Source organism: Schistocerca nitens, chromosome 1, assembly GCF_023898315.1.
Source record: "Schistocerca nitens isolate TAMUIC-IGC-003100 chromosome 1, iqSchNite1.1, whole genome shotgun sequence".
Taxonomy (NCBI): Eukaryota; Metazoa; Arthropoda; class Insecta; order Orthoptera; family Acrididae; genus Schistocerca; species Schistocerca nitens.
The window spans coordinates 1,193,060,166-1,193,086,918 of record NC_064614.1 but is presented as its reverse complement, the minus strand read 5'-3'; the positions used below and the strand labels follow the sequence as shown (position 1 = coordinate 1,193,086,918).

Below are 26,753 nucleotides of genomic sequence, written 5' to 3'. Positions count from 1 at the left end.
TTGCCGCCTTCATTTACCGCATTTTTATATTTTTTTCATTTCGTCAATTCAGTATCTCGTGTATCCAATTGAAGTAAACATCTCTTGAATTAGCCAAGGCTTTCCAATGGGTCTTTCTTTTTTTTTATATGACATACACAATTTCTAAAGCATCAGTTTCATCTTCAGATGAGCCGTTGCATGTAAAACATCAACAAAAAGGATGCATTACACTGCTACCTGCTACAATCGCAAGAACACTGTGCAGTTACATTAATGTGATCACCAGTCGAAAGCTTGAATAGCCGCCTTTTGCAGCTCAGATAGCTGGAAGATGTGCAGGAAGAGAGCGAGTGAGGTTCTGTAAGGTACCGAGAGACATCTGGAGCCATGCAGACTCCAGTGCCGTGGGGAACTGCGCTAGATTTCTCGGTTGAAGGTCAGTGGCACCAGCAGCCCAATCGAGAAGATCCTATAGATTTTCGATTGGGCTTAAATCCGGCCAGGGAATTACGGTAAACTCATCCAGATACTGCTCAAAAAATGCACATGCGCTGTGTGACACATTGCATTGTTCTGCTGGTAGGTGCCATCGTGCTGAGGAAAATAAACTACATGGAGGGGTGGACATGGTTCCCAAGGACAGATGCATACCTGTGTTAAATAATTCGAAGCCATATTGACCATTAATGGACCGTGATTGTTTAAAAAAGATGAAAAGATTATCAAGTATCGCTGCCAGTCACAGAATTTGTTGACTACTACATTATTTATTTAGCGGTATGTTTCGAAGTGATACCTCATCATTGGGCTATACTTCCGTTAAAAAAGTATTTAAAATAAGCGTATACAGGTATTAAAGTTTCTTTATATGACTGTTGTGATAATCCTGCGGAAAGAGAGAGAAGGTTCAAATGTCTCTAAGCACTATAGGACTTAACATCTGAGGTCATCAGTCCCCTAGACTTAGAACTACTTAAACCTAACCAACCTAAGGACATCACACACATTTATGCCCGAGGCAGGATTCGAACCTGCGACCGTAGCAGAGAGAGAATGGTAACTTGGTATGAGGCGATGTCACTTTGTATATTGGTCTGATGTTCACATGAAAATTTTTATAAAACACTCACTTTGTTTTTTGTGGCGTGGCATTGTTCTCGTGATGTGCTGAGGAATCGCTATTTCCATAGCTGATTTCTTCACCATTGTTCACTAAATTCACAAGGATGACTTAATAACCCAAAAAAAAAAAAACCGAAGTTCACAAAATGTCCGAATGTCCGGCAGATGGATGGCACTGGACAGAAAAACTGCTACCGTGACGGGTGAGAGGTACGCCGATCTATACAAAATCGCATCATCCCTAGCCTGGCTGATAAACACCTGCTGGAACGTACGATGTTTATGCAGCATGGCGCTCCACCCCATATTGGTAGACGCGTGAAAGATCTCTTGCGCGCGTCGTTTGGTGATGATCGTGTGCTCAGCCGCCACTTTCGTCATGCTTGGTCTCCCAGGTCCCCAGACCTCAGTCCTTGCGATTATTGGCTTTGGAGTTACCTGAAGTCGCAAGTGTATCGTGATCGACTCGACATCTCTAAGGATGCTAAAAGACAACATCCGACGCCAGTGCCTCACCATAACTCCGGACATGCTTTACAGTGCTGTTCACAACATTATTCCTCGACTACAGCTATTGTTGAGGAATGATGGTGGACATATTGAGCATTTCCTGTAAAGATCATCATCTTTGCTTTGTCTTACTTTGTTATGCTAATTATTGCTATTTTGATCAGATGACGCGCCATCTGTCGGACATTTTTGAACTCAATTTTTACCTCTCTATCTACATTATTCCGTGATTTATTCAGTTTTCAAATTTATACTGACTTTTTGATCAACCGGTATTTAACAAAATGAGCTACTGTGACAGTTTATAGAACAAATGACAGTAAAAATCTTTTTTATTTTAAGAATTACAAAGATATATAAATGAAACAGGGCAAAGTGTTGAAACAGACAGCGACCCTAAAGTACTGCATACTGTGGAAAAGAGCTGGAGAATCGACATTTTGGAAGAAATGGAAACCTTCATCCATTGCCATAAGTCGAAATACGAGATCATAAATGAAATGAGAGAGTTTAAAAATTCATACTTCTACACGAATTTCAAATTCTGTACTCTTAAAATAGTAAGTACATGACATGGAGATTATATATGAGTACAGTTCCCAGAAATATCTTTGTAGTTCTTAAAATTAAAAAAAAATCTTAGTGTCGTTTGTATTGTAAAATTGCCACATTTTGTAAAATATAACACCAACCAACACGAGTAATACGACAGCAAGAGATAGAGAAGACATTGCTAGTGACAACACCAGAATCAACATATCGATTGTCAGATCGGAACTAACCTTGAAGCTTCCTGGCAGATTGTAAAGTTTGGAAGGTAAGAGACGAGATCTGGCAGAAGTAAAACTGTGAGGACGGGGCTTGAGTCGTGCTTGGGTAGCTCAGTTGATAGCCGGCACGGAGCTCAGCGTGTTCGGTCAGAGGGCTGCATGCTCTCTGTAATAAAAAAAACTGAGTCAAACAATCAACGATCAACTTGAACGGATGTCTTGTGACGTCCGCCCAGACCAAACGCAACGAGCAATACCGAACAAACTGAATAAAAAAAAAAAAAAAGTTGGTAGAGCACTAGCCCGCGAAAGGCAAAGGCCCCGAGTTCGAGTCTCGGTCCGGCACACAGTTTTAATCTGCCAGGAAGTTTCATATCAGCGCACATTTCGCTGCAGAGTGAAAATCTCATTCTGGAAACATCCCCCAGACTGTGGCAAAGCCATGTCTCTGCAATATCGTTTCTTTCAGTAGTGATACTTCTGCAAGGTTCGCAGGAGAGCTTCTGTAAAGTTTGAAAGGTAGGAGACGAGGTAGTGGCAGAAGTAAAGCTGTGAGGACGGGGTGTGAGTCGTGCTTGGGTAGCTCAGTTGGTAGAGCACTTGCCCGTGAAAGGCAAAGGTCCCGAGTTCGAGTCTCGGTCCGGCACACAGTTTTAATCTGCCAGGAAGTTTCGTATCAGCGCACACTCCGCTGCAGAGTGAAAATCTCCTTCTGGAACTAACCTTGTTTTGACCGCCATCTTTTTTTCTGCACTGCTGATTTGTTTAGTGTTGTCGTCTAATAAAGTCACCCTTGTGAAGTTTGTGTACAATGGTGAAGAAATCCAAGAGAGCAAGCATATCATAAGCAGAATTTCACGCCACGAGAACAAAGTGAGTGTTTTACAAAAATGCAGATAAATATACAAAATGATATCGTCTCATACTACTTATCTCTCTCTCTTCACAGGATGATCACAATAGTCATGTAAGGAAATTTTGTTTTTGTAATGCCAATATAGCCTGATGATGAGTATCACGTCGACTCATGTTGCTAAATAAATAATTTAGTAGTTAACAAAATTTTGTAACTGGTAGCGGTATCCGAAAACCGCTTCATCAACTGTACCTTGTAGAATAGCGAGATCGTTTAGGGAATGCCGCGAAAACATTCTCCAGTTCGAATCGCTCCCTCCTCAGGACTGGACCCCTCTACTTTGAGACGTTTCACGTCGTGCACCGCTACGGCCATCTGTCTGAGGGAGCATAAAATGTGATTCATCTGAAAAGGTCACCTGTAGCCACTTAGTGGATGTCAAGTGGCGTGCGAAATCCAGCTTTCGTCGCCAATGAATAGCGGTCAGCATGGATGAATGAACCAGGCGCCCGCTGTGGATGCCCATACACAGCACCGTTCGCCGGACGGTCGTTGAGGAAACACTGCTGGTAGCGTTTCGGTTCGTATGGGCGATCAGTTACTCAACAGCTGCTCGTCTGTTCGCCCGTACACATCTCCGGCCAGTGGTGCAACACAGTTGCCTCGGAGCCATTTTGCCATACACTGCATACTTTAATCATGGTGGTACACAAACAGTTTTCAGACTTACCCATTCCGGAAATACTTCATCCCCTGGCACGAAAGCCAGTGATGATGTCCTTTTGGACGTCAGCTGAATCACTCAGTTTCCACATCATCTGAGCGACTACACTGTTATCCGCAATCTCCCAACACGTTTCATATGTCTTCCACTGCTAGTATGGTCACATGCCGTCTGTGAGTGGTTATTGCACGTTGATTTCGAACACAGAGGGTGGTCACATTAATATGACAGGGCCGTATAGTTGCCCCCTGTATTCATAATGTAGATATAATGCAAACCTTAAGGGAGGGCGTAGGAGAAAATGGACCTTTTACATAACCTAACACAGTTTATGGTGTTTGAAAGATTATAGAACCAAATTTTGCGCGTGAGGTAATTATGTTATAGGCTATTATTCCTGAATTTTTTCAAATTTTTTCTCAAAAAAATTGATCATGGCATTGTTGGAAACTTTCGCAACACATGTTAACACACAAGGAACATTTTCACAAAAATTACTTTTCTTACAACTTTCATATTGTGGTTCGTAATTTATAGTAATCAGATAATAAAACGTGTGGAACAATTTTTTAATATCAGTTTTAGAACTCTTACAATTCATTTTAAACAGTTATACGTATGAAACAAAGCAATTCCAATTTCACGTAAAAGTAAATGGTTCAAATGGCTCTCAGCACTATGGGACTTAACATCTGTGGTCATCACTCCCCTAGACTTAGATCTGCTTAAACCTATCTAACCTAAGGACATCACATACGTCCATGCCCGAGGCAGGATTCGAACCTGCGACCGTAGCAGCAGCGCAGTTCCGGACTGAAGCACCTAGAACCGCTCCGCCACAGCGGGCGGTGAAAAGTAAATAATTTTGACAGAAATACACTTAGAAAAACCTTGTACCACAGGAAGTTGTGTTATACTATGAACAAAGTCTGCAGAAAATTTCACTTTGCCTATCTCCAATGGTTTAGGGGAAAATGTTCCTAATACACTGAAAAATGGAAGTTCCGGGAAATGCAAATAAAAGATTTTATAAGGTTTTATATCATAAACTAGTACCCTAATGTTGACCATAACCATACATTTGGTCTTCTTGCTCTTCGTGTACCTGTTTCCTTTTCATCTGATGTTTCTGGCGTGCCCTTTTGGCTATATCCTTCACAGACAATTCATAACGAGCAACTGGCGCAGTATCTGTCTTCTTCAATAGCTTCTCGGTGAAGCAACCTGCAACAAATCCTAGTCCAGTAAGGGTCCTTATTCTTCCAATGTTACTATCATTAAATACCAGACACGCATCATATGTGGCAATTTTAACAACAGTAAATTGGGCATCTATTCCAAGTGAGACTGTTGAAGCCCTCATTCGGGTTTTGCGTTGCACCATGGGTACATTTCTTTAACAAATCTGGATGAGTTAGTAACTGTAATGTTGGCTTAATGGTGTTTAAGACTGCTTCAGGAAGACTGCGTTTATGTGGGTAGGTTTTGTTTTCTGCTTTTGCCTGCTTATATTTGCACCAGGATGTATCACACAATTCATGTAGTGGCTTATCATCAGTTTACAACTTGTGAAAAAATATTTCCCGCACTTTGAATGTAACTAGTAACTACTCCATTTGTAACAATTATTTACGTTAATTACTAGTACAACGATTTTTGCATCATTAACTTGATAAAAGTGTACCTGTAAAATAATCTACCGATAGTCATAGGGTGCACAGTTTGTGTCGAGGATAAACTATGACAACATTCATTTTTGCAGTCATTCATTTGATTAACTTTGTTTTACTTTTATTGCTGTTCATCTTACACCCTGTTTTTAAAAATACTATCCATTCTGTTCAACTGCTCATCCGTCTATGACAGAATTACAATGTTATCAAAAAACATAGTAGTTTTTATTTCTTCTCCTTGAACTTCAATTTTCTTTCCAAATTTGTCAGTGGTTTCCTTTATTGCTTGCTCTGTGTACAGATTGAACACAGCATCGAGGGTACGCTATTACCCTCTCTCATTGCCTTCTCAAGTAACGCTTACTTTTCGTGTCCTTAGACTTCTATAACCACAACGGTGCTCGAAAGCCGAACAAGTCGAAAACAGTTGTTGCGGCCTCAGAGTTTCCGCTAACAGAACGTGACTGCTGTTCTACACAAAGCAAAGCGTTTTCAATCATTTCGTTACGATACCAGTATTTCGTGTCTAGTCACTTGTTATGGATTCTTTCCGTTCATTATCCGCAGAAGTATTTGACATAGCATCGACAGTTCGTACCTATGGCCTGCGTCTTACTCATAAAGTGACACTGAATTAGAAGATAGTCGCAGGTATTTGTAAATCATGGAACTTATTGATATCCGTTACTGCGTGTGGCGGAGTTGCTAGATAGACGAAAGAAGGAAGCAGTGCGTTATTTATGTGAAAACACGTCTACCACTTACACCACCCATACGAATATTCATCGACTGTCGTAATCAGTGTGTTGTTGTTTTTATTGACGTATTTCGCAAGTGAGAGGAAAAAGAGAGAAGATGATGCTGACTGTGGGCGGACGACGTTAAAAACCTTTCTGAAACCGAGTGTGATTGTAACGCCACGTCCTAAATCATCAGAGGCGCTTCCATTGGCACATGTGTGGAGTGGCACAACGCCACACGTAGCCGAGAACTAATTGTGGGGCTCCGACACACGCCTTTAGCTTAATTATTAGGAACCCGGACAACTTATGCATATGTAAACAGGCACTCCCGTTAACCTTAATTATTTCGCTGATAATTTCGTGGAAGTGATTAAAAAAGCGAACACTCAACTCATTATTCGTAATTACTTACAGTTTAGATATTCCGCGATGTGCAACAAGAGCGATTAATGGAATTATATTCGGCAAATATTATGCCTGACACGCCTAATATGTCAAACATAGGTGTAACCCGCTAATGAATAGTGTGTCAAGATCCTCAGCTGTTAATCTGGCGCAGCCCGTTCAAAATTATAGATGGTTGTTGGCAATTGGCTGCGGAGAACCACTGTCAACGTGTGCAAAGGTTGTTAAGTCATGTACGGTTCTCTATCGCAAAATAACGACAAAGTCGGAACTGAATGCCAGAATTTCGATTGTCACCTTCGTATAATGTGTTCATGTGAATGCTCTCTTCTTAAAGCCCGTTTTTCCCATTTCTTCCTTGCGTTTTAAATAAAGAGTTTTTGCGTTTGTTACCGAGCGAGGTGGCGCAGTGGTTAGCACACTGGACTCGCAGTCGGGAGAACGACGTTTCAATCCCGCGTCCGGCCATCCTGATTTAGGTTTTCCGTGATTTCCCTAAACCACTCCAGGCAAATGCCGGGATGGTTCCTTTCAAAGGGTACGGCCGACTTCCTTCCCCGTCCTTCCCTAATCCAATGAGACCGATGACCTCGCTGTTTGGTCTCTTCCCCCAAACAATACAATCCAATCCTTTTTGCGTTTGTTAGTGAGTTTTCCTTTGGATACAAATCATTCATTGTGTGCAGTTCTCCGATAAATCCTAGTTAATTCACATTACGGTACTGCTAGGGTTCTAAGTGACAAGCACAGAACGCTTCAAAATAAAGCCAGGAAACGACGATACAGACTAAATGAAGTATTTTAGTTTAGCTATATTTGGAGATATTATACTAGATGTCTAGGCGGAATTGTCATTATTTAGGTATATCACAGCAGCGATCATTCGAAGCAAAAAATGTGGTAAGCATAGGCTCGAAAATATATTTCTTAAGATCGAGGAGCTCTTTTTCGCATTTGCTAAAGTGAAACATATCTCTTCCACTGAACATGTACTCATAATTCGGCAGGTATACATTTTAATGGTTCAAATGGCTCTGAGTACTATGGGACTTAAGTTCTGAGGTCATCAGTCCCCTAGAACTTAGAACTACTTAAACCTAACTAACCTAGGGACATCACACACATCCATGCCCAAGGCAGGATTCGAATCTGCGACCGTAGCTGTCGCGCGGTCCCAGACTGTAGCGCCTAGAACCGCTCGGCCACTACGGCCGGCTATACATTTTAGAATCAATGTTTACTAGACCATTTTTTTCTTGTTCTGGTCAATACTACCTCCTTCAAAATACGGAAAGCAAAGAACTTACAGCGTTGAGATTGGTTTCACAGTGTCGAAGACGTGTTCTCATAGCTCTAATGGTGTGCATTTTGCCGCGCGGAGTGGCCGCGCGGTTTGGGGCGCCATGACACGGATTGGCGGCCCCTCCCGCTAGAGGTTCCAGTCCTCCCTCGGACATGGGTGTGTGTGTGTTGTTGTTAGCATAAGTTGGTTTAAGTTAATTTAAAGTAGTCTGTAAGTCTAGGGACCGATGACCTCAGCAGTTTGGTCCCTTAGGAATTCACGCACATTTGAACATTTGGTATGCATTTTAGAGACTATGTTTACAAGACTTTTTTGCTTCGAATGATCGTTCTTTCCACATCCTTGATTACCGAACATTCCTCTTGGATACCCTGTATAGAACGATTTACAGAATCGGTTTTGGAGAGGACGTACTCAACAGTGGGAAAGTACTCAGAATACTTAAACTTGCTGTAAGTATTATATCCTGTGTCAGTCCAAGAATATTATATTCGTCAAATACAAAGATAGGCGTGTATTCAGCAACCTGAGAGTGCATACTAAATAAATGTCTCTACTAATATTCCATATTAGATCTTTGTTATAATAGTTGTTAAATTTCAACCATCATAAATTTCAACGATCTTTATCGTCTTGGATTTAACCAAACTTAATGTTTTGACTTCTTTCCGCATTTCATAGACTCTATTGCTTGGTGCAATATGATTGATGATGTATTTGAATATACAGCGGAGAGGAGAGTGAACCGAAGAAAGGCGAAGGTAATGAGATGTAGCAGAGATGAGAATCGAGAGAAAGTTTACTCCAAAATTAAGCATCACGAAATAGGCGAAATGAAAGAATTCCTCTTCTTTGGAAGCAAAATAACGTATTACAATAACGTATACGAAGCAAGGACACAAAAAGCAAAAAAATGAATCATGGATTGTGGGAAAATAGGAACAGAAGAGAACAGTAGTGCTACAAAAAAATGTCGAAAATTAGGAGCAATGAAAAGATAAGGAATGAGGTGTTTATCTGTAGATTAGTCGAAGAAAGGAACATATAGGAAACACTGACAAGAGGAAGGGGTATGTAACAGTAGAGGAAAACGAGAATGGAATACGTATAACAGATAACTGAGTACGTAGTTTGCAAATGATACTCTGAGATGAAGACGTTGCACAGGAGAGGAATTCGTGGCGGGCCATAGAAAACCAGTCAGAAGACTGACGTAAAATAAACAGAGAGAGAGTATATATTTATGAGTGTGTGTGTGGGGGGGGGGGGAGGGGCGGGGTTGGTATGTTTGTTTTCTGTGTTTCGCAGAGGAAACCACAAATCGTTGGAAACGTATTCCCTGAGTATTCTATTGAACTTTTCCTGGATACCATCCATTGCACCAAAAAAATATTTCTTGAGCGACATCTTCAGAAACAATTGCATAGCTGCACCAATATCTTACTTATTAACAGCTTGACCGTGGTAAACTCGTCAACAGTTCGACGTCAAGCGGACGTTGTGGTTGTGTTTTATGCCCTTTAGTTCGAAGGCTACAGCACTCGTCTACCCTGTGCAAAATTTTTTTGTCTCTACGTATCTTGTGAAACCTACATTCACTTAAACCCATTTGCTCTAGACGCGCCTTGGTATCCCTACAATGATTTTCACCTCCTACACTACCCTCAGTTACGGTGATCTCAAAATTTGTCCCAACAATATACCCTGTGTTTTGGTCGAATTGTGCAATTAATTTCTTTTCCCCCTATTTCGATTCTTCAACTTTCATTTAATCTTAAGCATTCACACCACAGAAGCTTCACTTAAACTTCTTGTCTGAACCGTTTATTGCCCACGTGGTACTTCTGTACAAGGCTACACTAAATACAAATTTGCAGAAGAGAATTCCAAAAACTGAAAGTTATATATAATGTAATTTTTTGTTTTTTGTTTTCAGAAACGTTCTGTACTTTCACCAGTCTCCATTTTATGTCCTGTCTTGTCAGCCATCGACAGTTTTGTTTTCCCAAACAAGAGACGTTTGTATTCCCTTTTGCCTGCTTCATTTATTAAATTTTTATATTTTCTCCTTTCATCAATTAAATTCAATATCTCTTCTGTTACCCAAGGATTTCTATTAGCCCTCGTCTTTTTACCTACTTGACCCTCTGCTACCTTCACTATTTCGTCTCTCAAAGCTACCCATTCTTCTTCTACTGTATTTATTTCCCCCATTCTTGTCAATCGTTCCCTAATGCTCTCCCTGAAGCTCTCTACAACCTCTGGTTCTTTCAGTTTATCCAGGTCCCATCTCCTTAAATTCCCACATTTTTGCAGTTTCTTCAGTTTTAATCTACAGTTCATAACCAATAGATTGTGGTCAGAGTCCACATCTGCCCCTGGAAATGTCTTACAATTTAAAACCTGGTCCCTTAATCTCTCTCGTACCATTATATAATACCGGGTGATCAAAAAGTCAGTATAAATTTGAAAACTTAATAAACCACGGAATAATGCAGATAGAGAGGTAAAAATTGACACACATGCTTGGAATGACATGGGGTTTTATTAGAACCACAAAAAAGAAAGTACTGCTAGACTCGTGAAAGATCTCTTGCGCGCGTCGTTTGGTGATGATCGTGTGCTCAGCCGCCACTTTCGTCATGCTTGGCCTCCCAGGTCCCCAGACCTAAGTCCGTGCGATTATTGGCTTTGGGGCTACCTGAAGTCGCAAGTGTATCGTGATCGACCGACATCTCTAGGGATGCTGAAAGACAACATCCGACGCCAATGCCTCACCATAACTCCGGACATGCTTTACAGTTCTGTTCACAACATTATTCCTCGACTACAGCTATTGAGCATTCCCTATAAAGAACATTATCTTTGCTTTGTCTTACTTTGTTATGCTGATTATTGCTATTCTGATCAGATGAAGCGCCATCTGTCGGACATTTTTTTTAGCGTTTGTAGTTTTTTGGTTCTAATAAAACGCCATGTCATTCCAAGCATGTGTGCCAATTTGTACCTATCTATCTACGTTATTCTGTGATTTATTCAGTTTTCAAATTTATAGTGACATTTTATCACCAAGTATATCTGATACCCTCTAGTATCTCCAGGCTTCTTCCATATATACAACCTTCTTTCATGATTCTTGAACCAAGTGTTAGCTATGTAACTAGCTAACACTAGTTACATGGTAAGAAGCTAAAACTGGCCCAGAAATTATTTCAAGCCCCATAAGGTAGGCACCCAAACTTACATAATCCGCTCTGGATGTAGTTGAATTGCCTATCTTAAGGTACTTCGGTTTATTTCCGCGTTAGAGATTGGCAGGAAGGAACAGGTGCTGGTTTAGCTGTTCATGGCTGCGTTCGGAAGGAGAGTGATTTGAGACAAATAAGTACGGTGACGTTGAAGTGGCTGCTGTTACACCGGTGTTGAGCGCACGCGTGCCTGTGAGCTGGTCTGCAGGGTGTGTGTTGGTGTGGCAGGGGCCAGGAGCGGCTGGAGACGCTGGACGTGCGGCTGTCGCAGCTGCAGGGCCTGGAGGCGGCGGTGGAGCGCGTGTCGGGCCGCGTCGACTCGGCCGACCGCCGGCTGATGGCGCTGACGCGGGCCGTGGAGCGCCGCAGCCACCACGGCGCCGCCGGACCGCTGCTCGGCGAGTTCGCCTCCAGGGGGGTCCTCAGCACGCTGCGGCTCATCGAGAGGAAGGTAGGCGGCCGCAGCCACCGCACGAGGACCATGTCACCGGATGACATACCAGTAACCGTACGCCAACTTCACCTCTTTCCCGAACATTGCCCCAACCTGCAAACACGAACACTATAAGTGTGTCCAGTACCATGCCCTCTTCCTTTAATGATCGAACAAGGTATCTCATTCCATAAATAATGCTCCAATTACTTTTTACAGCCGCTAATATACAGGCTGTTACCAAACGATACCGAGAAGCTTCAGGGGGTTGTAGAGGGTGTCGTGAGGAACAAACAACACCCAACGACGCTACAGAGCGTCGAAGTCACAGGCTCTGGCGGCTGCTACCAGGCTCTGAGAACTATGAGACTTAACTTCTGAGGTCATCAGTCCCCTAGAACTTAGAATTACTTAAACCTAGCTAACCTAAGGACATCACACACATCCATGCCCAAGGCAGAATTCGAAACTGCGACCGTAGCAGCAGCGCGGTTCCAGACTGAAGCGCCTAGAACCGCTCGGCCCCTCCGCCCGGCCCTTCGGCAACAGACAATACTTTGTACGCTGACGGACCATAGTCGGAACGTCTAGACGGAATGTCTCGAAAACTTGTTTGTTGTTCAGTGATTGTGACTGACTGTCACGAACACCAGCGGAGAAGATAGAGCTAGCTGCTGCGTAGAGAAGCCTTGTGATGTCCTGTTGCCTCAGTGGATAACGCTTTCCATCAGCAGTTCATTTTTCTCCTTCAACCCTCTTAAATGTTGAGTGTTTTTTCTGTATAAAGGAGAAAAATAAATTGTAGATGCGAACCTATGTCCGAAACCGTCACCCACGAACGTAACAGAGCATCGCATTCATCAGAGACAAGACCTGTCTACGCAGAAGCTAACTCCATCTTCTGCACTGGCGACCGTGGCAGTAAGTCGGGATAATGATAACGACCGGTCTGTCAGCGTACAACGTCACTTTTGCTGCAGGAGGGGTAGCCTAGCGGCAGGGGCCGACACCTGTAACTTCGACGCTCTGTAGCGTGGTTGGATGTCTTTTCCGGACAAGTGTATCTATCCTCAATTTGTTCCTCACGACGCCCTCGACAACCCCTCGAAGATTGTTCGCATCATTGTATAACATTCTGTATACGAGAGTTATCCCAAACGTAAGGTCTCCTATTTTTTGTATAAGTACAGAACTTTGTTTGTGTAGCAGTTGGTCACACTGTGCTTCACGCGTTGTGTGTAAACTTGCGCACGCCGCGCTGAGGCGCTCAGTCTTGGATTGACAGCTGTTGAGAATGGAGCTCCCGTTGGATGTTACCGCCAAGTGCGGATTGCGCGCAGTTATTTGCTTTTTGAACGCAAAGGGCACTGCGCCGATTCTAATCCATCGCCAATTGACGGAAGTGTATGGTGAGTCGTACATGGATGTCAAAAATGTTTGTAAGTGGTGTAAAGAGTTTGCAGCTGGTCAGAGCGAAATTCACGACCAACAAAGGAGCGAGAGACCATCAGTTTCTGAGGAGACAGTGACCGCCTTGCAGCCGAACACGACAACTTTCTGGATTCAGTTGTCACGGGTGACGAAACCTGGGCATACCACTTTACACCTGAGACCAAGCAACAATCACACCAGTGGCTGGCATCCTTCTTCAGCATGGCGGCGCGCTGGTATGACATGGGCACATAGAAACTGCCACAGCGTCTACAAAAATACATAGACAGAAATGGTGATTATGTCGAAAAATAACTAAATGTTCAAGCTGTAAACTGATGTAAACCATTGTAGAAATAAACAGGTCTATGTACTTGCAAAAAAATAGGAGACCTTACTTTTGAGATCACCCTCGTATAAGAAAACGTACTTTTACGTGCTTCAAATTTAATGTTTCTTCTGCACTTGTCCGTAGTTTCGAACATTCCTCAGAGGTTTCAGAGCCGTAGTGAACCATCGAAGTGGCGTCTCCTGATAGGTGTCAGAGCCGTAAGTGGCGTCTAACCATGAGACTCGACACAAGCGATGTACTGTAATTGAATTCTTGGTTGTGGGGAAAGAATCGTGGACTAATATCCACAAATGTTTTTGTGCAGTTTATAGCTGTGATGTAGTTGATAGGAGTACCGCTAGACGATAAGGCAGAGAGAGTTTAAGAGTCAAGAAGTGCAGAAATTGAGCCACATGATCAGCAATGTTTGCATGTCCTGTCAGCCACTGCTCCCCCCGTGGTGGAACGTGCATGTTCCATCATTTGTGCAGACCGGTGCATAACAACTCCATAATTGGCTCTACAGCTATTGGTGAGCACTGCAACTGCGTATATAATGACCGACGCACTTTGATATTCCAAATAGTGCTCAAGAAGCGTTTCACGAATGCTCACAAGGAGCCACAAGATTCACAGAAAAGCCATTTCATCTAAGTTGTTGGAGCAGTTTGAAGACAAATAAAGAGACATATCTGCCACAGATCGTTACAGGTGGCGATACCTGGTTGGGTACATCACTTTGAGCCAGAAACAAAACGTGAGTCACTGGAGTGACATCATCGCAATTACCGAAGAGGAACACATTCAAGTCACCACTCTCTGCTGGCAAAGTCATGACAGCATTTTGGGGCACTGTATTCCGAAATGGAACCGCGCGACCGCTACGGTCGCAGGTTCGAATCCTGCCTCGGGCATGGATGTGTGTGACGTCCTTAGGTTAGGTAGGTTTAAGTATTTCTGAGTTGTAGGGGACTGATGACCTCAGAAGTTAATTCCCATAGTGCTCAAATTCATTTGAACCATTTTGTATTCCGAAAAGGGTGAATTATTAATTCAGAGGCATAAAAGTAGACTCTGAACAGACTCAAGAACCAGTTCCAAAGTGTATCGCTTGACAAGGATGCAAAGAAATCTTGCTCTAACACGACAATTCACGCCCACGCACAACTCTCAGAGCTGGGAACACATCGCCTATTCAGATGAACATCAATGCCTCATCAACACTAAGACCAGACGTGGCGCCCTTGTCCTTCCATTGTTTCGGGCCACTTAAGGTTTCTGTACTTTGCTTTACGTAAGACACACTTTGAAGATGATTAGAGCCTAATTAATGTAGTGAAAACATGGCTACATGCACAGGAAAAAGAGTTTTTATCAACAGAGAACATATGCTCTCACAGAACGCTGACTTAACGCAATAGAAGGAAATGGAGACCATATTGAAAAACAGTACATCTAATAGAAATGTTGACTGCTCTTCCCAAATTCTAGCTCTTAAAAATGAATATGTTCCGAAAAAAAGCTGTGGGCTATTATTTATGGAAACGCCCTTGTACATCTTGCTTATCGCTTCCACAGACGTTCCTCCCTCCCTCCCTCCCTATCTCCCCACCCCCTCTCTACTTGTAAATTCATCAACCCATCAAATTCCGCTCGCTGCTGATCCATATGAAGTATCTCCATACATTCTGTTCGTCTTTCAAACTCTACGCCAACATCTCTATGGTTAGCCGCTATTATATTACCGACAGCACACTGATACACGGACCTCTTACAGATTCTCCCAAAGAAACTCCAGCAGCCTACTCCTCAGACAATGTTGTCCGCACTGACATTTATCTTACCTTTCAGATCTAACATCATATCAGGATTTCTTCCTCCTTTCCCATCCAACTCTATTTGTTCCCTCTTCGTAGTCATGACCTGCCTTCCAACCTAGTTGCCTCTGTTCGAAAATTCACGTCTTCTATCATAAACTGTCCACACTACACTTTCCTACATACCAACTTTTTAACCCTATTACCAACTTTGTCCTTACAATGTCAAATAACTTTCCTTCTCGCAACGTATCTTCTCGTAGCATAGTGCAGGTATATTTCCATCAGCATTTGTTTTTAAAAAACAATGAGCAGTTTGTAATGTAATCAGTATCTTTTAAAAACATTTACCTAATTTATCATTTACGTATTTTAAAACAGCTTTGTGTTTTTTAAATTAAATTACAGTGAAGGAAAAATACAACATTTTTCTGTCATAAATTTTAGGCGAAACTTTCCTCGTCGTCTCTCGAAATGTTCTAGGCAACACGCTACGCATACATTCTTTCTACGCCATAGTCGTTACATGAAACCTTTCATTTTGAGTTCCAGATCAAACTCCTAATTTTCTGTACTTGCGAAGTTGTTTATTGTAGCTGGAAAACTCCTTTTAAACTAGGAGTCGTGGATAATAAATAATCACGACTCCTACATCGTTGTTTGCCGCCTCTCTCAGGCACTTACGATTCTCTCACTCGACTGAAATATTGCAACGATAAAAGTCTCTAGTAGAACACCCGAATAATAACAGTTTACTTTATGCTCATTGCTCTGATGAAAACATCTCTAAAAGTAGAAAAGTCGAAAAGTCACACAAGAAGTAATCACTTTGTTTTCCACTGCAACAGTCTCGCTTATTTCTGGTTAAAAAAATAAATAAAAACTTGTCAACCTACTCAACTCTCTCCCCACAAATCTACCACTGACTCCATGAACAGCTAAATGAAGAATTTTTTTAACAGTCTGTCTTCCAACGAGTCACCTCTCTTGTCATATACTTGGCTTTGGTACCACTAATGGGATTGTCATTGCTTCTTTTCATATCACAAGTGTTGACATCAAAGCAACCTATTCCCATAATCAATCCAATCTCTTCTTCAGATACACATTACCTTAGTGTAAACCTAGTTAACAATGTTTAATGTCGGTAAGCTCTGTGTGCCATTATACCACATCTTCATTATATATCCTAACTCAAACTCAAGCAACATACAATATACAGTTGCCAGGAAAAATCTTGCACTCTTGGATCATTTGCACCCAATCACACATCTCTGTACTGAACAACTACGCATAAATTACAAGGAACGTCATCTCCACATCACCTCTCCACACCATCACGTGGGTCTGGTAGCATCGTCAACACTATGGTATGAATCGATTTTGATTTCAGTAAGGGAACAATAGCAAACACAATAATTATAGAGAGTGGTATTCGTTATGAGATTTTGCGAAAGAGAATGTGAATATAGTATTAGTTGACTGTAGAATCATCCATGGATAGTTTCCTGCATTAGTCTCACTTATAAAAAGCGATAATGCACAGATAGCATTAAAGACAATTGACTGAAAATCTGTGTTAACAGCAATGAAATGTTAATTTTCGGTTGGTACATACATTGCAAAAATAAGCTGGACGCCGGTGATGGAGGAGATTTAGTGTAATATGATGGTAGGTGGTGCTTTTGTGCACATTCGGAATACGAAATAATTTTGGTGAATAGAAGTGTTAAGATGAATCAGACATATTATTCTTAAGCTTTGTATTCCTAAGCTTTTATAGACAGCTCTTCCTCCATCCCTCAGGAGCAATAATGGTTGAAGACTCGATGGAACTCTTGCAGTAGGTTACACGTAAATTTCCTGGTCACGCTGTATTATTAGGGAGAGATTTCAACTTACCAGCTATGAGGCTCAGGTGATTAGAGTGAGTAATTGGAAATTCTTAAAAATTATTCTAAATGACTTAAGTGAAAATTACTTTGAGCATTTCATCAGAGAGCCAACACGTGAAAGTAACATAGTAATCTCCTGATTAGCACAGGACCAAACTTTTCGACTTAGTTAACGTAGAAGTGGGAAACAGTGATCACAATGACATTAAATAGTCGCTGAAATAGGAATGTAAAGAAATATTGGAAGATATTTCTGCTTAGCAAGTGCGACAAAAAACAGATTTCCGATTACAAGTGCTGTGAACATGAAACATTCAGCTCCAGGACTGAAAATTTTGAGCATAAATAGACAAAGTTCAGGAATATTATCCAATACCCCTTACAAACGTGTATGCAGTGAAAAGTTGTGAGGCATGGGAAAGACCCGCTGTGGTTTGACAGACCATGTGAGATAGTTGCTACGAAGGGAAAGAAAGTTTCACTACAGATTTCAATTTAGCCAAAACCTCGCTGAATAGCAGAAACAATGAAGACAAAATTAAGCCTAAAGAGAACCAAGCATAAAGCCTTAAAAAAAGGCGAAAATAAAATCCTATCTAGAGATTTGATGAAAGATCGTCAGGAGTTTTGGTCTTACACTAAATCACTAAACGGATCGAAGCCGATTGTACAGATGTTCTGTAACAATAATAGAATCGAAACAGAGGATTACAGAGAGTAGGCCGAAATACTAACTGCCTTTTCCCAAAAGTGTTTCACAGAAGACTGTGCTGAGATTTCTCCTTTAAATCCCAACTCCAATGTAAGAATGAGAGATATCGACATAAGTGACCGCAGGATAGAAAATCAACTGAAGTTACTTAATAGAGAGGAAAGGCAACTAGACCTGTGAGATACCTATACAATTCTGTGTGTAGGGTATGACAGTTGTAAGTGTGGATATTGTTATATCTGGTACTTTAAGATGTACGAGGGCTATTCGGAAAGTAAGGTCCGATCGGTCGCGAAATGGAAACCACGGTGAAAATCCGATGAAGATCTGCACAGCTGTGTTGCGCAGTCTCTCTAGTATGCCCGTCGATCGCATTACGTCGTTCTTTTTAGTTCTGAGCACACAGGGAGCACATAAAGATACCTAGAACAGTAACGACCCCCGCCAAGTACGAGGGCCTGGTGAGAAATTTCCCCTGAAGCTATGCAATCAACATTACATAACTGTCGTGCCGTTTCTTCTTCAAGACAATTCTCAGCCGCATTCTGCAGGGGCAATGAAAATGATCCTGCATCGTTTTCAGTTGGAAATGTTTGATTATCCACAATACAGCCCGTAATTGTCTCCCTCTGAGTTTCATCTCTGCTCACACGAACCGCTGGCTATGAAGACAAGATTTTGGCACAAGACAACGAGCCGTAGGCCAGCGTAGAGAATTGGCGGAAAGCACTGGCGGCTGCCTTCTATAGCGAGGGTATTGGAAAGTTGGTACAACGCTACGATACACGTCTAAGTCGGATCGGCGACTATGGAGATAAGTAGCTGCAAGGTGTATCTAACTGTTGCAAATAAAACATTTTTGATTTTTACCGTGGTTTCCATTTCGCAACCTATCGAACCTTACTTTCCGAATAGCCCTCGTACAAACAACAGTAAGTTGGTTATTTTTTCTGTGTGTTGAACAGTCTTCTCACAAATAGGTTACAAAAACTTTATGGCCTGATGTTTTCAGCACAGTCGTAACTGCATCAATAAGTGGACTACGCATGTCAGTACAGACTAACTGTTGTATCCATGGATCCACACTTCTGCACTCGACTAGGAGAAATAAGCATTAGTGACTTACCCTAACCAAGTGTACTCGGAGGTACTGACCAACTTAAAAACTTTCTACTCTAATAGCTATAATTATTAGTCAGTAAATGACGTAGATACTGGTGCAATGAATAGAATGTGAAGAATACGGCATGCGATATTGTGATGCGAATTAGACAGAGCACGGAAAGACCTAATTACGAGCAAGGCATGTGGAGTTGATCGCATTACCTCACAACTGTTGAGATCATTGGAAGAGTCAATGACGGCGAAACTATTCAGTTTTGTATTTATGATATATAACATAGGCGAAATACCCTCAATGGTAATCACATCCTGGGTTAAGTGTTTGCCTGCATTTGGTACAGCAAGGTAGACGTACGTGGCTTGTCTTCTCCTGACGGCATGTCAGTGACTTGCGGCACTGTGAGAGTGTGCTCAGTATGCGGTGACCGATGCGCACTCAATGCAGTCTTTCTGAAACTATTTTACAGAAACTATTCGGTAAAAAAATAATTTTTGCCTTACTTATACCTTTTTACACTGAAGAGTCAAAGAAACTGGCACACCTGCCTAATATCGTGTAGGTTCCACGCAAGCACGCAGAAGTGGCGCAACACGACGTGGCACGGACACTACTAAAGTCTGAAGTAGTGCTGGAGGGAATTGACAGCATGAATCGTGCAGGGCTGTCCAAAAATCCGTAAGAATACGAGGGGGTGGAGATCTATTCTGAACACCACCTTGCAGGGCATCCCAAGTTCATGTCTGTGGATTTTGGTGGCCAGCGGAAGTGTTTAAAGTCACAAGAATGTTGGGGAGCCACACTGTAGCAATTATAGACGTGTGGGGTGTCGCGTTGTCCTGCTGGAATTGCCCAAGTCCATCTCATGCTTAATGGACATGGATGGATGCAGGTGATCAGACAGGATGCTTACGTACATGTCACATGTCAGAGTCATATCTAGACGTATCAGGGGTCCCATATTACTCCAGGAGCACGCGCCCCACACCATTGCACAGCCTTCATCAGCTTGAACAGTCTCCTGCTGATTTGCAGGTTCCATGGATTCATGAGATTGTCTCCATACCCGTACACGTCCATTCGCTCGATACAATTTGAAACGATACTCTTCCGACGAGGCAACATGTTTCCAGTCATCGACAGTCCAATGTCGGTACTGACAGGCGTAAAGCCTTGTGTCGTGCAGTCATCAAGAGTACACGAGTGCCCTTCGGCTCCAACAGCCCGTATCGATGGTGAATCGGGTTCGCACGCTGAAACTTGTTGATGGCCCAGCATTGAAATCTGCAGCAATTTGCGGAAGAGTTGCACTTCTGTCACATTGAGTGATTCTCTTCAGTCGTCGTTGGCCCAGGTCTTGCAGGATCTATTTCCACCCGCAGCGATATCGGAGATTTGGTGTTTCACCGGATTCCTGATATTCACGACGTTGTTGTCGTTGTTGTGGTCTTCAGTCCTGAGACTGGTTTGATGCAGCTCTCCATGCTACTCTATCCTGTGCAAGCTTCTTCATCTCCCAGTACCTACTGCAGCCTACATCCTTCTGAATCTGTTTAGTGTATTCATCTCTTGGTCTCCCTCTACGATTTTTACACTCCAAGCTGCCCTCCAATACTAAATTGGTGATCCCTTGATGCCTCAGAACATGTCCTACCAACCGATCCCTTCTTCAAGTTGTGCCACAAACCTCTCTTCTCCCCAATCCTATTCAATACATCCTCATTAGTTATGTGATCTACCCATCTAATCTTCAGCATTCTTCTGTAGCACAACATTTTGAAAATTTCTATTCTCTTCATGTCCAAACTAGTTATCGTCCATGTTTCACTTCCATACATGGCTACGCTCCATACAAGTACCAGATACTTTCAGAAACGACTTCCTGACACTTAAATCTATACTCGATGTTAACAAATTTCTCTTCTTCAGAAACGCTTTCCTTGCCATTGCCAGTCTATATTTTATATCCTCTCTACTTCGACCACCATCAGTTATTTTGCTCCCCAAATAGCAAAACTCCTTTACTACTTTAAGCGTCTCATTTCCTAACCTAATTCCCTCAGCATCATCCGACTTAATTCGACTACATTCCATTATCCTCGTTTTGCTTTTGTTGATGTTCATCTTATACCCTCCTTTCATGACACTGTCCATTCTGTTCAACTGCTCATCCAAGTCCTTTGCTATCTCTGACAGAATTACAATGTCATCGGCGAACCTCAAAGTTTTTATTTCTTCTCCATGGATTTTAATACCTATTCCGAATTTTTCTTTTGTTTCCTTCACTGCTTGCTCAATATACAGATTGAATAACATCGGGGATAGGCTACAACCCTGTCTCACTCCCTTCCCAACCACTGCTTCTCTTTCATGCCCTTCGAATCTTATAACTGCCATCTGTTTCTGTACAAATTGTAAATAGCCTTTCGCTCCCTGTATTTTACCCCCGCCACCTTCAGAATTTGAGAGTATTCCAGTCAACATTGTCAAAAGCTTTCTCTGTGTCTACAAATGCTAGAAACGTAGGTTTGCCTTTCCTTAATCTAGCTCCTAAGATAAGTCGTAAGGTCAGTATTGCCTCACGTGTTCCAATATTTCTACGGAATCGAAACTGACCTTCCCCGAGGTCGGCTTCTACCAGTTTTTCCATTCGTCTGTAGAGAATTCGCGTTAGTATTTTGCATCCGTGACTTATTACACAGATTGTTCGGTAATTTTCATATCTATCAACGCCTGCTTTCTTTGGGATTGGAATTATTATATTCTTCTTGAAGTCTGAGGGTATTTCGCCTGTCTCATACATCTTGCTCACAAGATGGTAGAGTTTTGTCAGGACTGACTTTCCCAAGGCCGTCAGTAGTTCCAATGGAATGTTGTCTACTCCCGGGGCCTCGTTTCGACTCAGGTCTTTCAGTGCTCTGTCAAACTCTTCACGCAGTATCGTATCTCCCATTTCATCTTCATCTACATCCTCTTCCATTTCCATAAGATTGTCCTCAAGTGCGTTGCCCTTGTATAGACCCTCTATATACTCCCTCCACCTTTCTGCTTTCCCTTCTTTGCTTAGAACTGGGTTTCCATCTGAGCTCTTGATATTCATACAAGTGGTTCTCTTTTCTCCAAAGGTCTCTTTAATTTTCCTGTAGGCAGTATCTATCTTACCCCTAGTAAGATAAGCCTCTACATCCTTACATTTGTCCTCTAACCATCCCTGCTTAGCCATTTTGCTCCTCCTGTTGATATCATTTTTGAGACGTTTGTATTCCTTTTTGCCTGCTTCATTTACTGCATTTTTATATTTTCTCCTTTCATCAATTAAATTCAATAATTGTTCTGTTACCCAAGGATTTCTACTAGCCGTCTTCTCTTTACCTACTAGGGCCTCTGCTGCCTTCACTATCTCATCCCTCAAAGCTACCCATTCTTTTTCTACTCTATTTCTTTCCTCCATTCCTGTCAATTGTTCCCTTCTGCTCTCCCTGAAACACTGTACAACCTCTGGTTTGGTCAGATTATCCAGGTACCATCTCCTTAAATTCCCACCTTTTGGCAGTTTCTTCAGTTTTAATCTACAGCTCATAACCAATAGATTGTGATCAGAGTCCACATCTGCCCCTGTAAATGTCTTAAAATTTAATACCTGGTTCCTAAATCTCTGTCTTACCATTATGTAATCTATCTGAAACCTGTCAATATCTCCAGGCTTCTTCCATGTATACAATCTTCTTTTATGATTCTTGAACCAAGTGTTAGCTATGATTAAGTTGTGCTCTGTGCAAAATTCTATCAGGCGACTTCCTCTTTCATTTCTTAGCCCCAATCCATATTCACCTACTACGTTTCCTTCTCTCCCTTTTCCTACTACCGAATTCCAGTCACCCATGACTATTAAATTTTCGTCTCCCTTCTCTATCTGAATAATTTCTTTTATTTCATCATACATTTCTTCCATTTCATCGTCATCTGCAGAGCTAGTTGGCATATAAACTTGTACTACTGTAGTAGACGTGGGCTTCGTTTCTATCTTGGCCACAATAATGCGTTCACTAAGCTGTTTGTAGTAGCTTACCCGCACTCCTATTTTTTATTCATTATTTAACCGACTCCTGCATTACCCCTATTTGATTTTGTATTTATAACCCTGTATTCGCCTGACCAAAACTATTGTTCCTCCTGCCAGCGAACTTCACTAATTCCTACTATATCTAACTTTAACCTATCCATTTCCCTTTTTAAATTTTCTAACCTACCTGCTCGATTAAGGGATCTGACATTCCACGCTCCGATCCGTAGAACGCCAGTTTTCTTTCTCCTGACACTCGTGAAATGGTCGTACGGGAAAATCCCCACTTTATCGCTACCTCGGAGATGCTGTTTGCCATAGCTCATGCACCGACTATAACACCAAACTCACTTAAATCTTGACAACCTGCCATTTTAGCTGCAGTAACAGATCTAACAGCTTGTCTTATATAGGCGTTGCCGACCGCAGCACCATATTCTGCCTATTTACATGTCTCTATGTTGAATACGCATGCCAATGTCACTTTCTTTGTACCTCCAGTGTATGTCAGGTTCACGATGATGTACTCACCATTTCGTTGACGATGATAGTTATTGGGATATGTAAGTGAAAGTAAGGCACTGCACGAAATTCAATAAAGCTGGGAATGAAAAATAGAGGTCGTTATGATTTTGCGTTTATTTAATAATCCATAATATGTTGGTGCATAAGAAATTTACCAAACATATATCAGTCTCCAATTTCGAGGAAACTGATATGATGCAGCACACTCTTTTGCGATAGCGCCGCTCCAACGATAAAGCCAGAGTGAAATATTTACAAAACTTCTCATATTTCATAAACAATGAGAGATATTGAAATGAGATTTTCGCAAATGATAACACATAAAGAAGAGAGTATTTTGCCATATGGTTATTATGCAGAATTTCATTATCTACCATGTTATTCCTCTAGGTACAGACTTTTTGCTGAAAGAATGTAATTTTCAAGGACAATCGATATTTGGTGAAACGAGAAATGCTAATTTTGGACAACCTTTTCTTCAGTTCCTCAATTTATTGACATAATAAACCGCCGTTTCAGAATTGTCTCGCAATTGCATCTGGACAAGATGTTAACCAGGTGCCGCTCTGTAAATCCGCTATTTCTTGGCAAAATAAACAAATTTGAACGTGGCATCATCAGAAATTTTGTAGATTTTACTCAAAAATCGCCTTTCATGATGCTTTTCTGAAAGTTGCAAATGTTAACAAGTTGGGCGAAAGTAAATCGCTGCATTTTCAGCGGAATTCGTTTTATATACTAACCAAAGCAGAGATGGCAGTAGATCTTTTTGATCACCATCCAAGGGTGGACGAGGAGGGGCGTAGGCTCCATTTTGGAGTGGTACCCCCCCTCCAGTACTCAGCATTTCCCATACAGCACCGGCCAGTTACCCCACTACTACCACACTCCGCACCCATGCCCTGACGACTGCGCATTTTCCAGGCGTGTTGTTTTGCGTGGACCCTAGCTCATGATTTAACACGTTATGTTGGTGTTGCCCTCTTTGAAGGATTTTTTATAATTCGACAGATAACAGGTGGCGTGATTACTCGGTAATCATAAAAGTCAAAAACTATTTGTGTACATCATAAAATTCTTCACATTTCCCACTGTATTCACTGCCTGACATAAAAAGTGAAGCACCCAGAAGAGAGGAGGAAACGAAATAATATTTCATGGGTTAATTGGTTATGTAAAGTTATTGCAGTGATTAGAAATTCGAGACTAATTTGTATCGAACCTGGCACTATGATCCCGTCTACCAGTACGATGTTGCACTCCCTCTGGCCTGGAAGCACGCAATGATTACGTTGGGAAGGGTATCATAAAGTCATTACATCCTCTCCTGAGGCAATCTGGCAGCTGTTGTGATTAGTTCTCGACTTTCTGCCTACTGGCACTGTAACGTTGAGCTGATGTCTGAGCTGGTCGCACACATGTTCTAATGACTATATACCTGGGGATCTCACTGGCCATACGGAGACAGTTCATAGAGACACGGGCCGTTTGTGGACGTGCGTTGACCTACTGAAAAACTACACTGCGATACTGTCGCATGAAAGTTAACACCGAGGAAGCAGGATGTCCGTGACGTAAATTTGTGCCATCAGAGGTTCTCCAGTCGCTACCAGTCCTTCCCTGAAGTCACACCCCATGGCTTCCCACACCACAGCACCAGAAGCAACGCCGTTGTCTTTCTCACTGAACATTTCAAAAGAATGAGATATCTTTCTTGTCGTCGACATACTCGCCGACGATCGTGATCCGGGGTAGCACTGAACACAGTGCGACGCCATTTATCAGCAGTCCATGCTTCCCATTCACGACACCACTATAAGTCTACATCTACATCTAAATGGATACTCTGCAAATCACATTCAAGTGCCTGGCAGAGGGTTCATCGAACCACCTTCACAATTCTCTATTATTCCAATCTCGTATAGCGCACGGAAAAAATGAACACCTGTATCTTTCCGTACGAGCTCTGATTTCTCTTATTTTTTAAAAATGAACAAAAAATGGTTCAAATGGCTCTGAGCACTAGGGTACTTCTGTACTCATCAGTCCCCTAGAACTTAGAACTACTTAAACCTAACTAACCTAAGGACATCACACACATCCATGCCAGAGGCAGGATTCGAACTTGCGAGCGTAGCGGTCGCGCGGTTCCAGACTGAAGCGCCTAGAACCACTTGGCCACCCCGACCGGCTCTTATCGTGGTGATTGTTCCTCCCTATGTAGGTCGATGTAAACAAAGTATTTTTGCATTCGGAGTGGAAAGTTTGTGATTGGAATTTCTTGAGAAGATTACGTCGCAACGAACAACGCCTTTCTTTTAATGATGTCCATCCCAAATCCTGTATCATTTCTGTGACACTCTCTCCCATATATCGCGATAATACAAAACGTGCTGCATTTCTTTGAACTTTTTCGATGTAGTCCGTCAGTCCTATCTGGTAAGGATCCGACACCGCGCAACAGTATTCTAAAAGAGGACCGACAAGCGTAGTGTAGGCAGTCTCCTTAGTAGGTCTGTTACATTTTATAAGTGTCCTGCCAATAAAACGCAATCTTTGTTTAGCCTTCTCCACAGCATTTTCTATGTGTTCCTTCCAATTTAAGTTGTTCGCAATTGAAATACCTAGGTATTTAGTTGAATTTACGGCTTTTAGATTAGACTGATTTATCGTGTAACCGAAGTTTAACGAGTTCCTTTTAGCACTCATGTGGATGACCTCACACTTTTAGTTATTTAGGGTCAACTGCCACTTTTCACACCATTCAGATATCTTTTCTAAGTCGTCTTGTAGTTTGTTTTGATATTCTAATTACTTTATTAGTCGATATACGACAGCGTCATCTGAAAACAACCGATGACGGTTGCTCAGATAGTCTCCAAAATCGTTTACGTAGATAAGAAACAGCAAAGGGCCTATGACATTACCTTGGGGAACGCCAGAAATCACTTCTGTTTTACTCGATGACTTTCCCTCAATTACTACGAACTGTGACCTCTCTGAGAGGAAATCACAAATCCAGTCACATAACTGAGACGATATTCCACAAGCACGCAATTTCACTACGAGCCGCTTGTGTGGTACAGTGTC

General features: G+C 42.0%; 1 protein-coding gene and 1 non-coding gene across 2 annotated transcripts in view; both read left to right on the top strand.

Moving 5' to 3' along the window:
* Positions 1-26,753, top strand: part of LOC126233427 (uncharacterized) — a 511,079-nt gene that overhangs the window by 124,389 nt on the left and 359,937 nt on the right. Inside the window, exon 3 of the mRNA XM_049942864.1 lies at positions 11,565-11,787. Coding sequence (XP_049798821.1) covers positions 11,565-11,787 — 223 coding nt within the window. The remainder of the gene's footprint in view (positions 1-11,564; positions 11,788-26,753) is intronic.
* On the top strand, positions 2,957-3,031 carry Trnas-uga (transfer RNA serine (anticodon UGA)). The gene has a single exon. It is a non-coding gene; the product is annotated as a tRNA-Ser (tRNA).